Source organism: Hemicordylus capensis, chromosome 6, assembly GCF_027244095.1.
Source record: "Hemicordylus capensis ecotype Gifberg chromosome 6, rHemCap1.1.pri, whole genome shotgun sequence".
NCBI lineage: Eukaryota > Metazoa > Chordata > Lepidosauria > Squamata > Cordylidae > Hemicordylus > Hemicordylus capensis.
The window spans coordinates 163364919-163380936 of record NC_069662.1 but is presented as its reverse complement, the minus strand read 5'-3'; the positions used below and the strand labels follow the sequence as shown (position 1 = coordinate 163380936).

The 16018-nt window shown below is 48.4% G+C and overlaps 1 protein-coding gene across 1 annotated transcript in view; it reads right to left on the bottom strand.

Annotated features, from left to right (window-relative positions):
* AQP1 (aquaporin 1 (Colton blood group)) overlaps nucleotides 1-15762 on the bottom strand; it is a 44276-nt gene extending 28514 nt beyond the window's left edge. The window contains exon 1 of the mRNA XM_053259364.1: nucleotides 15229-15762. Within this exon, the coding sequence (XP_053115339.1) occupies nucleotides 15229-15618 (390 nt within the window). The 5' untranslated portion in view covers nucleotides 15619-15762. The remainder of the gene's footprint in view (nucleotides 1-15228) is intronic.
* Between the last annotated feature and the right edge of the window lie 256 nt (nucleotides 15763-16018).

Here is a 16018-nt window from a genome sequence, read left to right as displayed (position 1 = left end):
AGTTTGAGTGTTTGTGGACATTCTGCAACATCACAGCCACTTAGGCAAGAGCCACCTTTGAACCATATGCCAGTTCTGTTTGTTTTAGATTTAGTGAAGCCTTCAACCTGAGTGATGATTTTTCCATATGGCATATCGTGACAGGTTCTGGGGGGAAATCTACTTCCAGACCACTATGCTATTGTTTTCTCTGCTGCTGAGTTTAACCTCCTCCTATCTCTTCCTTTCCTACAGAACCACTCTGAGCTCAGTAAACTTCCTCCTCTTTTTCTCTCGGTGAAAAACAACAGCTGGTGCCCTGCCCATCTCCATGGAGATCCCTCCTCTTCTCCTACCCCTAACTCCAAGCAGATGTCAAGGTAAGAGTCTCTCTCTCTCTCTCCCCCCCCCACCCCATATAGCTTTTACTGAGAACCCGCTTCATTCACGTATGTTACAGTTTTACAATAAGCCCCTCCATTCTTGTTCTGTGGCAGATATAGAATCTATTCATAACTGTGCTCACTAAATCAGCCTTCCACAGAAAGTCTCAAAGTCTCTTTGCGGGATAACCACTGATTCCCTCTGCCACCTTTTCTGCACGCACACACAGATGGGCTCGGTTGCCTATGTACACTAGGAACATAGGCAACTGCCAGATCCAAGTCAGACCATTGGTCCATCTCGCTCAATCTGGAAGTGTTGCCCGGAAGTAACAGTGTTTGCCTTCTAAGCCCCTTTCACACATCTCAATGCTTTGGAGACTCTCGGGAGTGATGCAGTTGTAACACATTGAGGTCATGCCCACGACCTCCAGCTGCCGCTCGGGACGGCTGCGGGGAAGGCAGAAGCTCGTCTGCCTTCCTCGGCTGGCGAGCGGCCGCCATCTTTGACTCCGCCTTGCTACGTGCCCTCGCAAGAGGGAGAGGGGAAACTTCCCCCACCCGCATGCCGGAGGGCCGCGTGGCTGCTCGCATTAGGGCAGCTGCTGCACTCAGCATGGCCGCTCCTTCTCCTGGCTCCTTGCCAGAAATGGCGGCGGGCCAGGCGGAAGCCTTTTGGCCCAACGGCGATTGTTCACACGATCACCTGCCGAGGTTAAATGATCTGCCATTTCGTTTAACCTCGGTTAACCTCAGGTCAAAAAGTCGGGCTAGCGGGGGAGAGAGGCCTGGGATCAGGAGCAATCCCAGGCGCTCCACACGAGCAGCCCAACCCAGGCTGGGCTGCCCTGATCTGGGCTGAGCTACTCGTGCGAATAACCTTGCAACGTTCTGTACATGCTCAATTTCTGTTTCCCCTCCACATATGAAGATTAAGGCTTGGAGTGTAGTTAAAAAAAGAAATGAAATGCTTGGTGAATTTCAGGGTTCCACTCAAGGTACCTGAGAAGGAGAATTTTCAAGGGAATCTAAGCAAGTTTATTTAAGATGCACACACATTCTCAAGGGATTGCTGCACTTTCCTAGAAGGCCCACTGGCAGCTTCTTGCATGAGGATCTGTGCTGGTCTTGCGGTAGCAAGCATGACTTGTCCCCTTAGCTAAGCAGGGTCCACCCTGGTTGCATATTAATGGGAGACGATGTGGGAGCACTAGAAGATATTCCCCTCAAGGGATGGAGCCGCTCTGGGAAGAGCAGAAGGTTCCAAGTTCCCTCCCTGGCTTCTCCAAGATAGAGCTGAGAGAGATTCCTGCCTGCAACCTTGAAGAAGCCACTGCCAGTCTGTGAAGACAATACTGAGCTAGATAGACCAATGGTCTGACTCAGTATATGGCAGCTTCCTATGTTCCTATGTTCCTATGACCAAGCTGAAATTACATGGGTTATGCCTCTTATATCCCACAGTGCTTCACTGTTATTCTAATAATATTGCTATCCTCAAGCAACTGCTTGATGTTTGTGCTGGATCCAGAGCTTCTCCTGGGTCCACCACTGGGTTGCCATATTTCCCTGCTGAATCTGCTCCTAGGCCTTTAACCAGGCCCATAGTGAGGCCAGTGGCAGCCCCAGTTCAGCCTGCCGCCAGCAGCCCCCCTAGCCACTCCCCCTGTGTCTGATGTCAGACATCAGCATCTGACGTCAGACACAGGGAGTGTGGTTTTGCTCACAAATGGGGCCACACAGAGCAAAATCTGGCCAGAGCTGCGTCCACAGCGTGGCCAAGAGCGGCTCTCCCTGCCTATCAGGCGAAGGGGGTGTGGCTGGGGCACGAGGCACAACCCCTGAGCATGGTGGCCCAGCTTCTTTGAACCCGTTCGCGCTATGGTGGCTCCGCCTCTGCCTTTAACAGCCATGGGATGGGGCCCTAGCTCAGTTGTAGAGCATCTGCTTTGCATGCTGAAGGTCTCGGGCAAAATCCCTGGCAGCATCTCCAGGTAGGGTTGGGAGAGACCTCTGCCTGAAACTTTGGAAAGATGCTGCCAGTCAGTGTAGACACATTGAGCTAGCTGGATCAGTGGTCTGACTCCATATAAGGAGCTGTGTCATTACCAGGCTCTCCCGGCTAAATCACTGTGGATAACCAGCATTTAAGCAGGATTCCTAACCAGGATTCGTTAGCAAATCCAGTTAAATGCTGGTTACCACAGTGATTTAACTGGGATTGCCTGGAAATCTGGGGTTCTCATGACACACTCCATTAACTCTTTAACTGTGATGGTTCTGGCCAGAGAACACAACCTATACCATTTTTTCATGCTGTTTCTATTTATTAATTGCTCATACTTTAGCTACACTTTTGTTTGTTTTGAACTATGCTCCTGGGGCAAGGGGAGACAAGCACAATATAATGTTAAATTCTAACAATTTGAGGATGTGGCATATCTTATGTGGTCTCATTTTTAGAACTAACCAAAGAAGGGCCAAGAATAGAGATTCCCTGTTCAGATGCAAGTGGATTCCCAGATGCTGGGGACTCATTCCAGAAGGGTTGCTCTCTGCACAGCCTGCAGAGAGCAAACTACCCAGAGACATCTGGCTGGCTACTTTTCGCCAGACCCAGCATGCAATTCTTATATTCTAACGTTCCCGCACGACTGTGGAAATTTTAAGGCCCCAGGGATGGTTAACAATATAGTTAGGAACAGTTTAAATATAGAGCGACTCAGAGGAATGTAGGCATGTGACGACAGAAATGAGAAGAGGGAAGGCCGCCGGACAATCATTGCTCAGGTATGGAGCTGAAAGCTTAATGCTAAGAGCTACTTGAAAATGTGGTTTTCTCCCTCCAGAGAGCAGGGGTTTTTGAGTGCTACTGCCTGTCCTTCCAAGCAGGAATAATGCAGATGGCAAGAAGATTCCTTCCTCACACCTGCTTCCAGCAGTCATGCCTCTTCTACTCTAATTGAACACGTCCTCATTTTATTTATTTCTTTAATCCATTTCTACCCTGATTTCCTCTAGAGTACTACTCCAAAGTGGCTTACGAGAGTATGAAAAATTTAAAAAGAGCCTATCCCTGAACACAACTGAGAAGGATAAAACACACACGAGAAACGTGAACAGCAGCAGCATGGTAAATCAAATAAAACCAAATCAAGTGGTAAATGAAATGGTAAATGAAAGGAAATATCCCAGGAAGGAGCAGCACCCTGTTAAATGTGGAAAGTCTACTGAAGCAGGCCGTTTAACAAGGGGTTTTAAAATGTTTTCAAAATGTATTTTTATTTTATTAGAACCTTTTGTTTTGTTTTGATGTGCTTTTAATTGTATGTTTCATTCCATTTGTTGTTTTATTGTTTTACTTCATTAGCCCCCTGGAGAACAATAATTATGAGACAAATAACAAATTTGTCCCATAAATAAAGTTGCTATTTTATTTTATTTTATTATTATCTATATACACACAGTCTACCAGATGTTATTGACTGGATTTGGTACTTTAATTATCGGGCCCTTTCCAAGGGTCTAGGATAACTAAAGTAAAATTAAAGATAGCGTCGTAGTATTCATGCTGTCCCAAGTAGTGTGGCCTTCTGTAGCTGATGTGTTGTAATTTTATCGATGCACAAGGTTTCGAGATGGTGTTCAAGTTCTTTTGGTACTGCACCAAGGGCACCAACAACTATTGGCACCACTACTGTTTTCTTTTTCCAGAGCTGCTCAGTTTCAATCTGAAGGTCCTTGTATTTAGTTATTTTCTTCAGTTGTTTTTCACCAACTCGTCTATCCCCAGGGATTGCAATATTAATTATCAGAACCCGATTCTTCTCGATGACTGTCAGATTTGGCGTATTATGCGTTAAATGCCTATCAGTTTGTATTCAAAAATCCCAAAGGATTTTTGCCTCCTCATTTTCTGTTACCTTCTCAATTGGACGATGCCACCAGTTCTTGCTTTCTGGCAATTTGTAATTCTTGCAAAGGTTCCAGAGGATCATTGCAGCAACTTTATTGTGTCTTTCCTTATAATCAGTCTGTGCGATTTTCTTACAAGAACATACAAAGTGCTCAACTGTTTCATCTGCTTATATTATTTCTTGTTTACACAGTCAGACAGGTGTTAGTGACTGGTTTGTTTTATCCAGACATCGAGTCCTTCCCAAGGACCTGGGATGGCTGAATTTTATTGTCAGTGTTGTTGCTGTTGTTATAGATATCGTCGCAGAATATAGGCTGTTCCCAGTAAAGCTGCTTTTTGTAACTGGCTGATGGTGATTTCTGTGGCCCCTATGGTGTTGAGGTGCTCTTCAAGGTCTTTTGGAACTGCACCCAGGGCGCCAATGACCACTGGGATGATTTTGGTCTTTTTCTGCGACAGCCTTTCAATTTCAATTTGTAGATCTTTGTATTTTGTGTTGTTGTTGTTGTTGTTGTTGTTGTTGTTATGTTTCTTTTCAAAACTTGTATAAGTGTAGGAAGTGAAGAAACCCAATAGAGCTTCCTAGAGAGGAAATCCTTCCATTTTGGTGCCACCACTGAAAAGGCCCCATCTCTTGTTGTTATTATTTATTAGGAAGGGGCCATAATGGGGTGGTAGAGCACTAGTGGGCTGACTTGAGGCTTATGGGATCCACTTTGTTTTTCACTAGAACCCCAAGATCCACTAACCAGAGCCAGGGGCAAAATAGAGCCCCCAAGAGGAGTGAGTGGACATAGAATCAAGGAGCAGGGTGCCTTTCAAGACTTACTCAACCAAGGATGATGTTTTCGGTATCAGAACTGAGCTCCCAATCCTTTCATACAAAACAAGAGTCAACAATGTTTATGTTTATACAGTATGACGCTGCCCTACTGAGTCCGACCACCAGTCCACCTCACTCAGTCCTATCTACTCTGACTGGCAGTTCTTTAGGCTCCAAGGAAAAGTTATTTCCGAACATCTACTATTTGAGAGCGCTTTAACTGGAGCTACGAGTAATTGTTTACTCTCTCACGTGAATTCCCCCTGAAATTTCACCTAAAGCAAAATTCAGAACAATTGCAAGGTTTCTCTGCAGGGAAAGGAATCACCTTATCTTAGGGATTTCTAAGGAAGCCAAGTGAATTTCAGTAGAAAGGAATCCTGTCACGGAGAGGTGTTTCAGCACATGACATCCCTGGACGTTGCCTAAACCAGGGAATCCCAGCCTTGGCTCCCAGATGTTGTTGGACTGCAACTCCCATCAGCCACAATGACTTGGGCTACGGATGATGGGAGTTGTAGTCCAACAACATCTGTGGAGCCAAAGTTGGGAACCCCTGGCCTAAAATGACAGTTGAATGGAATTCGGAGGTTTGTCCACAAGTAAAATATCAATGAGATGTTTAAAAGAGCAAAGAAAGTGTTGATAAAAGACTAGCAGAATTTGTGAAGGAGTCTTACTCACTCGCCCCACCACTCTGCCTCTTTCTAATTCCTTTTTCCTTCCTGACTTGACTTTGTACCGACTTCTTCAGGGCATCCTTTATTCCTCCTTCTGCCTCTTTTTTTTTTTTGCAGCAAGGAAAAGCAACAAGAAGTCCGGAAAGCATTTCCTGTCCTGCAACCTCTTGCATTTCTCTTTTCCAGAGATGTCTTGATTCTGAGGAAACCCAGAGCACGGGAGTTTAATGACAAGCCCAGTCTGGGGATCCCTCATGCCAACACCCTTGGAAACCAGACCACACGGTGTCAGTCAGCCGCTTGCTGATGGCCACTCCAATTGGTGTCTGGGCTGGAGTAGTCTGTTTGTCTGCTGCGTGGGCTCCTTCACAACGGCAGTGGTTTCGGAGGGAATGAGCACATCTCCATTTTCAAGCTTGATCCTGAGCTGTTTCAAGTTAATGGGGAAGCTGCTACTGTCTAGTGGGAAGCTAACCACCTTTATTTGGAAAGGAGTCCTGTTGCTTTCCGTTTGATTCATTTCCAAGTAAGTAGGATTCCAGCCTTCTGAGCTGTGGAGAAACCTCTAAGAAAATTCTCCAGTGTTTTGTTTCCCCTTGAGAGAAACCCCAGCTAACTTGGCAAAGAGGCACCTCTTAATGTGGTGATTCTCTTTATTTAGCAGGGGGAGAGTAACTGACCCTATCCACCCCCAGCACCGTACCTCCAGTGACTGTTGCTGGTGTCTGTCTTGTGTTTCTTTTAGATTGTGAGCCCCTTGGGGACAGGGATCCATCTTATTTATTTATTATTTCTCTGTGTAAATTGCCCTGAGCCATTTTTGGAAGGGCGGTATAGAAATCGAATAAATCACCACCACCACCACCACCACCACCACCACAGTTTTTGACTGTGTGAATGACAGACTTCCATACATTAACATTCCACTTGAAACTGCCTGAGAATGAAACCGCACGACTGGGAAAGATGACATTCTGAGCCCGCCCTGCCTGCTTCAGTAGGCTTCCTCCTTTTCTTGCTATTATCACACGTACATCCAGAACATTACTATTTCTGCCCTAAATCCTGGTAGCCATGATGTGATCTTTGTGTCCCACACTCCTGCTGCTCCACCTTTCCTTAGCTTGTGTCCCTACAACTGCATCTGAGCCACCACTACAAATGACCTAGACCTTCCGAGGGATATCTGTGGAGCTCCAACTCAGAAGAAATGCCTAAGAAATTCTGAATGGACTCAAACTTGAAACCACTTGTTGAAGCTAAGCAGGACTTGGTGTGGCCTGTGCATGGATGGGAGGCCCATAAATCCCACCTGTGGAGATGGGGCTGTAGCTCAGTGGCAGAACACCTGCACTGCATGCAGAAGGTCCCAGGCTCACTCCCTGGCAGCATCTCCAGGTAGGGCTGGGAAAGGCTCCTGCCTGCAACCTTGAAGAAGACGCTGCCAGTCAGTGTAGACAGTAGTGAGCTAGATGGACCAAGGGTCTGACTCGGTAGAAGGCATCTACCTAATGTTCTTAAGGTTCTTGATAAGACAAGCAATGTTTTGGAGAGGGATGGCGGTGCTCCTTGCATCCCTTGAGCCCCTGGTGGCGCAGTGGTAAAACTGCCGCTCTGTAACCAGAAGGTTGCAAGATTGATCCTGACCAAGGGGCTCAAGGTTGACTCAGCCTTCCATCCTTCTGAGGTTGGTAAAATGAGTACCCAGAAATGTTGGGGGCAATATGCTAAATCATTGTAAACCACTTAGAGAGCTTCCAGCTATAGAGCGGTATATAAATGTAAGTGCTATTGCTTGCTATTGCTAATAAGCTGAGGGGACTATTGACCTGACCAGAGCCACAGCTGACTTAACAAGAAGATGGAGTCAAGGAGCCAAATGGCTCACTTGGAATTGTTTGGTCTTATTTTTCTGAAAAGAGTATCCACCAGAGGTGCACCTAGGTAATTTTGGAGCCTGGACCTAAAGGCCTTTGGAGGGGCCCCCCTTAGCTGGAGCCCCCCCCCCCCCCCCGACTAGCTGGAGGGGCCCCCCTGCTGCAAGTTAAGCATCATCACCTAAAGGCCTTTGGAGCACCACCACCACCCCTCCAAGGACTTTAACATATTGCCAAGTCACATAATTCTTTCCCCACTCCCCTCTCCGGCTCTCAAGCACCCGGCACAGGTCACAATCACACTCGGCTGCCCAGCACAGTCCAGGCCAGCGGCGACCCCCCCCCCACCCAGAAAAGACTGAAGAGTATTCGGGGGGGCCCCAGGAGGTGTGGAGGCCCAGGACTTGGGCCCCGAAGTCCAGGGGTAAGAGCACCACTGTACACCACTTTTTGTATTTTCAAATAGAAAAGCAGAGGAAACATATAATAAATATATTCTGCCTGGTTCTTTATGAGCAAATGCAATGGCCTTACGCTGACTCAGAGGGCAGCTCCCCTTTGCTGGGTGTGTTGGGAGTCGCTCTCCAGGATGCTAGCAAAGGGTTTTCCGCCGCTCCTGCTGCCTGCCTGAAACCCTCTTTAACTGGAGATGCTGAAGACTGAACCAGGCACTTTCTGCACACATAGCAAGGGCTCTCCGGCTAAAAGAGGGCAGGAGTTCTCAACCATGGATCCCCAAATGTCCTTGGGCTACAAATGCCATCACCCCAGGGGTGTAACTATCATAGGGCAAGGGGAGACAGTTATCTGGGGGCCCACTGCCTTGGGGGGCCCTCCAGAGGCAAGTCACATGACTGACTCCCCCAGCCGCACACCCACCTGGGCTTCCTTCAGTTGTATTCATCCTCCGAAATTGATGTGAGTGTTAAGACCGGGAGCTACCAGCACATGACTTGCATCATCCACATTTCTTTACTTCATGAGCTGAGCTTCAGTGAGGGGGGGGGCATTTTGAAATCTTGTCTCTGGTCCCACTCCAACCTTGCTATGCCCCTGCATCACCCCCAGCCCCACTATCTTCCAATAAATTTGACCTAGACATTTTGAGCGTCAGAGATGGGTCCATAGCTCAGGGGAGGAGCATCTTGTATGCAGAAGGTGCCAGCTTCAATCCCAGATATCTCCACCTAGGGTTGGGGGAGAGTCCTGCCCAAAACCTGGGATCAGTGGCTGAAGGCCATCATGGCTGTGGATGATGGGAGTTGTAGTTCAACAGCATTTAGGGACCCAGGTTTAAGAAGTGCTGCCATAGGGGGTTTTCCTAGTACTTGGCTGCCCAAGGGTGAATGAATCCAGAACCATAAATGCAATATAGGACAAATTTAGGAGGGAGGAATTTATCCATGCACTTAAAAAAAAAAAAAAAAGTAGGTCCTGAGACACCTTTTACAAAAGAAGCTTCAGTGTTGACATTCAGCATGGACCCGGAACACTTGGAGTACATGGAACAGGCTTAACATAATTTGGCTGCATATATTACATAGCAAAGGTGGACATCGCTGAGAAAGTATGGCATCGCTGAAGGGCCACAGCATCCGAGGACCTATGGAATGATTTGGCAGATGGGGGCCCTCAAAGTCAGAGCCCAGGGGCATAACTATAATAGGGCAAGGGGAGACAATTGTCTGGGGGCCCCCTGCCTTGGGGGGCCCCCCAGAGGCAAGTCACATGACTGACTCCCCCAGCCGCACACCCGCCCGGGCTTCCTTCAGTTGTAGTCATCCTCTGAAATTGATGGGAGTGTTAAGACCTGGAGCTACCAGAACAGCAGGTCTTTCTCTAGTACCATTCAATGACTTGCATCGTCCACAATGGACAAAACCCTTAAAAAAATAATTTAGGATGATATTCTACTGTGGCACGTAGGAAATAAATAAAAATATCAATTCTACTCTGCTTTTTGTTACCACTATTCAGCCTCATTTAAGATTTCTTTACATCATGAGCTGAGCTTCAGTAAGGGGGGGCCCATTTTAAAATCTTGTCTCTGGGCCCACTCCAACCTTGCTACGCCCCTGTCAGAGCCCCTCTGTTTCCAGCCTAAAACTTTCAGTTAACTTTTGGGTCAGAAAAAAAGAGTGAGTTAATCAGGAGTGACATGTGTGCCAAATGGCAGGGCACACCCCTACCCTCAACTCGGAGAAAAAAGGAAACACATTTATCTGTTTCAGCAAAAAGAGTCTCCCATGATGAGAGACGCTCTTTGAAAAAAGATATTTGCCTTGGCAAGTGTTGCACAGAGTCCTGTATCTGGCAAGGGATAAATATGCAAGGAGTGTGAAGAGAGGCGTGCCCTGCAAAGTTTGCAGGTGCCAAATGGGTCCCAAAGAGCTGCATTTCGCCACCCTGCTGGCACTCCTATAATCTGCTGCCTGAGTGGCTGCCTCACCTTGCCTCATGAAAGGGCCGCCTTTGCTGCTGAGGGTGTCAACTGTCCAGTAAGCTCTCTGGCCCTTATGGACCCTGAACCCAGGCTCCTTATCTCTGCTCATCTATGACTCTCTCTATTTCAGTAGACCTTAAACCCTGGGAGGTGTTTCTTCTGCCCCTAAGGAATGCAGCCTCCTCCTTCTAATCCACACACACGCTCCCTCTGTCAGGATTTCCAGCAACACTATCCAAATACTTATGACTCTGCAGTAGCCATGGATAAGTCAATGTTTAAAAGACCTGAAGCCGGAGTTTTGCGCGGATGCTCTGGACCAAAGCCAGCTGCTTTAGCAGAAGCAGCTGGAGTGAGGCTTGACAATGTTCTAAAGAGCTAAAAGGTTCAGACAATGCATCCAAGTGTTCCACAATTCTATCCTCACTCACCCCCAACATTCTTCCCCCACTTTCTTTCTCCAAACCCCAAACAGCCTGAGCAAAAGGAAGGCAGGTGGGGGCGACTGTTTCACCCTTCCTCCTCTCGTCCCTTTTTCAGCTCAAGATTGCACCCCTCCCTACTGCTTTTTTGGTCCATGTAGGAAAAAATACATATGGTGACCGTGAGGCTATTCACACAATGGAATGAAATCGGGCTAGCCTCCGCTAGCCCAATTTCATCCCACCGTGGGAACCACCGGGCTCACAGCTGCGCCCAGTGGATCCTGAGCGGGTAACTCACTCAAGCAGCCTGCCCCTTAAGCCGGGTTTGTGAAGTGAGTGCTTCACAAACCCGGTTTTTGGGAGTGAGTGGCCGCGGCAGCCTCCCAGCTTGGGGGTCTCCCCAGTATGCCCTGCGCACTCACACAGGGCATACTGGAGCTTCCGGGGGCCACACGACCCCCGATCCTCCCAGCCTCCACCAGCTCCGTCACGGAGCCAGGAGTTGTGTGGGCAGCCAATCTGGCCGCCCAGGGCTCCCACCCTGCTCGTCTGCGGGGAGAGCGGGCTTAATCCGCTCTCCCCACTTACCTTTACAAACTGGGTCTCACTGATCATGAGACCCGGCTCCCTGTATCTTTTCTTATTTAAGTAACAAATCAGCTTGGGGAGAAATGGGGGCTCCTCCCTCTCTGCTTCTGCTCAGTGGAAGCTGAGAACAGCCTCCTGCCCAGTGCCTCATTAACCCCATCAGGACCAATGGTTAAAGCTCCATTTAAAGCTCCATCAGGAGCTTTAAAGGGAGAAAGAGGTTCAACGAGGCTCTCCACACAAGCAGAGTGGAGAGCCTTAGAGGGTTCTGTGGGGAGAGCTCACTGGGCCCACTCTCCCCACAGATGAGTGGAGAGCCTGCCCTGGCTGGCTGGATTGTCCACCCACAATACTACAGGCTCCATCACAGAGCTGGTAGGGGCTGTGGGGATCAGGGGCCACCCAGCCCCCAGAAGTCCCAGGTTGCCTCACACGAGTCCCAGGAGACCCCCGAGGATGGAAGGCTTGTTTTAGTCTCCCCATCGGGGTCTATTCGTGAGTCACCGTGGCACGGAGCTGTGCCACAGCATCTCACAACCAGGGAAATGAGGTTAGCGGAGCACTCACTCTGCTAACTTTGCTTAAGGGGAGGACTACTTTGGCGGGCAAGCCACCATTGAACCTCCGGGCTCACCCACGAGCCTGGTGGTTCTCACAATGGGGAGAAACCAGGCTGGACTCCCTTAGCCTGATTTCCCCCCATCGTGAGAAAAGCCTCACTGGGTCTTTCCAATGCTAACCAGGATAGATTTTCTCTCACCAGGATCTGGAGTGACCATAGGAACATAGGGAAAGTGCCTTATACTGAGTCAGACCATTAGTCCATCTAGCTCAGTATTGTCTGCACAGACTGGCAGCAGCTTCTCCAAGGTTGCAGGCAGGAGTCTCTCGTAGCCCTAACTTGGAGTTGCTGCCAGGGAGGGAACTAAGTTGGATGCAAGCAGGCAGATGCTCTTAGGGGAGTGGCCCCATCCCCAAGGGGAATATCTTACAGCGCTGACACTTGTAGTCTCCCTTTCAAATGCAAACCAGAGTAGATCCTGCTTAGCAAAGGGGTCAACTCATGCTTGCTACCCACAAGACCAGTGGAGGGAATGAGCTCTAGCTGCTGCCTGAGATCAGTCAGCTATGAAGAGCTAACTCTTCGGTATAGCAACCATCCTTTGTATGCAGCAGCAAGTGAGAAACATAACCAGAGGGAGTTTGGAGTTCCCCACTCATGTACCAATGAGCATGCTGTGTGTGCCTACGTGCAAGGGCTTCCCCATTCACACCAGCAGCAGCTCAGCTCAGTGCACAAACCCTTCTTTGTAAACAGAGCTTCTTCCAGCAGTGCAGAGAATGGAGAAACCAGTGCTCACAGCTCCATATTTTGTGCATCCATTTAGAGCCCACAACTATCATCTTAAGGTTCTAGGGCTCTGTGTGCAATGAGATCTAGGTGGACTCAGGACTTTCCCAGGACCTCGTCCTTTCTGAAGGTCACTGTGGTGGCAACCCTTGCTGAAAAGCATGATGGGGGGACCCAAGTGTAAAAGTGGATTTCCTCATCCAATTAGACCTGCAGGGGGATTACAAGTACTGAGTGAGGTCATCCTAAATTATTTTTTTAAACGTTTTGTAAATTGTGGGTGATGCAAGTCATTTAATGGTACTAGAGAAAGACATGCTATTCTGGAAGCTCCAGGTCTTAACACTCACATCCATTTCGGAGGATGAGTACAACTGAAGGAAGCCTGGGCGGGCGCGTGGCTGGGGGAGTCAATCACGTGACTTGCCTCGGGGGGGGGCAAGGCAGTGGGCCCCCAGACAACTGTCTCCCTTTGCCCTATTATAGTTACGCCCCTGTTGCTTCCACACAATTACTTCGACCCAGGTTTCCCTCCTACCTTGCTTTCACACGGCCAAAAATTGGGAGCATACACAGCTCCCAAACCCAGGCAGAACACAGTTTTTGATTGTGTGAATGACCTCGGTATGTTGTCAAGCTGGAGACCAAAAATGCTATACCAAGAGGAAAATTGAAAACTAAAGGCACCAACTCCTGTTGCTGCACTGAGTTAGGGGGGAAAACCCCACGAGGCTGTTCACACGCTCAGGCAAGAACAGGCTAAGGCAACCCAGCCTGCTCTTGCCTGGTCATGTGAAGCCGCTGTGGCAAACCCACCTGCGCAGCCAGCCTTTGAAATGAGGGTAAGGCAGAGCTCCCTTAATCGATCCCCATTTCCCTGCTCATGTTCAGTGCTGGCTACTTTTAGCCAGCACTGCAGCAGTGACTGGCATTTGGCCATCGCTGCTGGGATACCCATAATGCACTGCACACTCACGCAGTGCATTATGGGAGTTCCAAGGGCCAGGAGGATGCAATCCCGTTCCCCGACCCTCTGCACTGCCGGCAATCGTCTGGACAGGTGATCTGCCTGCCCAGGGAGTAATGAAGGATCGTCTGCAGGGAAGGTACATCTGAGCAGCCTTGCCCGCTCCCCTCCACCAAGCCCTTGTCACTGATCCTGTGAAAGGGCTCTATATTTGTCCAAATTCTCCCTTCTGTGGAGCTCTTAAAGGTACAGTAGCCCAGTCAAACTCTAGATTGGCAACCCTAAAAATGGAATTCATAGGATTGACAAGACTTTAAATACCTCGGTATAGTGGACAACTAGATTAAAAACAAGTGGATACACGCTGATTATAATGGCAGCACAGCTGTGTGCTGAATCAGGCAAAGAGCTATTGAGGTCATTCACACAATCGAAAACTGTGTTCTACCTGGGTTTGGGAGCTGTGTGTACTCCCAATTTTTGATTGTGTGGAAGCAAGGTTAGAGGAAAACCTGGGTAGCTTTTTCTCCTACCTTGCTTCCGCACAGTCACTTCTACCCAGGTTTTCCTCTAACCTTGCTTCCACACAATCAAAAATTGGGAGCACACCCAGTTCCCAAACCCGGGTAGAACACAGTTTTCAATTGTGTGAATGGCCTCATTGTTTCCTACTGTAATGCATCCCTAGTTTAGGGCAGGGGTAGGCAACCTTGCTCTCCAGCTGTTAATGAACTACAACTCCCATCACCCCCAGCTGAAATTTGTTCTTTAGCTGGAGAGCCAAGCTTGCTTACCCCTGATTTAGGGCACCAATTCCAATAGCCAGTAAAAGCAAAGAATGCATCTGTTCTAATTGCAAGCCATCTGAATCAATTCCCCAAAGACTTGGCAAACCCAACATAAGAGTTGTCCCTTTTGGGGCTGGCTTCTGTGCCTTTAAGAACTGCAGTGTGGGCAGAAAACACACTGGTAAACTCTTCCCTAGTATGGAAATGCAATGATGGGCAATGTTTGCCTGTTGGATTTCTGCCTCCAATGAAGCTGTTAAAGGCACAGGTGCCCTTTCATGAACACACTTTACATGTTCTTCCAGGGTCCCTCGTTTTTCTTCCATACTTTTCCACCCACTTTCCAAAGCTGGTCTTTCTCCATGTACGATGCAGAAAAGAAAACAGTTTACTTTCTTAGCAGGGTTGCCAACTGACTTCTGCTAAGGATCTGATGCTTTAACTGCTGTTTGTGGACAAGCAGAAATGTAGGAGATGAAGCTTTTTTCATCTAGAATGACCAGTTGTGAGGGAGCTTCAGGGCTCCTGTATTCGGAACAGTTCTGTGAGAGAGAGAATTTCTATAGATGCAACTTTTCTCTCTGTGGCATCTAGCAGAACCTTTTTTGCTTGTCACATAATTAAAAGCACAGAGGCCCTACCAGGGAAAGAGGTTGGCAGCCTTGAAACTTTTGCACTCCGCTTTACCACCATATAATTCAGTGACTGCTAGAAAGCAGAACACACACACACACACACACACACACACACACACACACACACACCCAAACTCATTTCATATAAGTTGGTTTTAACCTTGATTTCCCTGCAATTGGTGGCCAAACCATTAATCCCCACCTAAGAGTGCTGACGAGCCACTCCCACTGCAATTGGGGCAAGTGGGCTTATTGAAAGCCATTGCCACCTTCAGAAGACCTCGGTCATCAGGGCTACTGGCCTTCAGTTCAAGCACCGGTTTTAAGACACACCCAGACACCGAGAAGGAAATCTTGACTGCCCTCTTACCGCATTGAGCCCAAGCGTATTGTCCGGCACTGAGGAGGTGACGCCCGAAAGAATCGCTGTGGCCACCACAGCCCCCAAACACTGGGCAAGAATGTACATGATGGCCCGGAAGATGCTGATCTGGCAGCTCAGGAGAAGGCCCAAGGTCACCGCCGGGTTCAGGTGGGCACCGCTGATGTGTCCCACACTCTGGGCCATGGTGGCAATCGCGATCCCAAAAGCCAGCGAGACTTTCACGTTGTCTTGAGGGGTCCCTGAGACTGTGCCGTTAGTTATGGGGTATTTGCAGCCCAGGGCTGAGCCGATGCTGATGAAAATGAAGAGGATCATGGCAAAAAACTCAGCCACCACTGCTCTCCAAAATATTTTCTTCTTGAATTCACTAGCCATCTTTCTTTCTTTCTTTCTTTCTTTCTTTCTTTCTTTCTTTCTTTCTTTCTTTCTTTCTTTCTTTCTTCTCGCTCTCTCACCTCACCCACAACCTGCCCTTCCCAACAGGCTTCTTTGCTGAAGACTGAAGAGACTGGACAAGAATCTGAGAGCTCCAATTATTTATAGGACTTTGGGTGGTCGGTAGGAGGGGAAGGGTGTTGCACAAAGGGAGGAAAGAACATTCGACAGAGATGCTGACTGCTAGACTGAGGCAAGGCTCTGTTGCCTGCCAATTCTTTTCTTTTTTTTTTAACTTCTTCACTGGCTTCCCCCGCCCCAACAACTTCCACTCCTCCGTCTTCCTTAGCAAACTCTGATCTGCACTGCTGTGTTCTTTTTTTCCCTTGGTTGGTTTTTT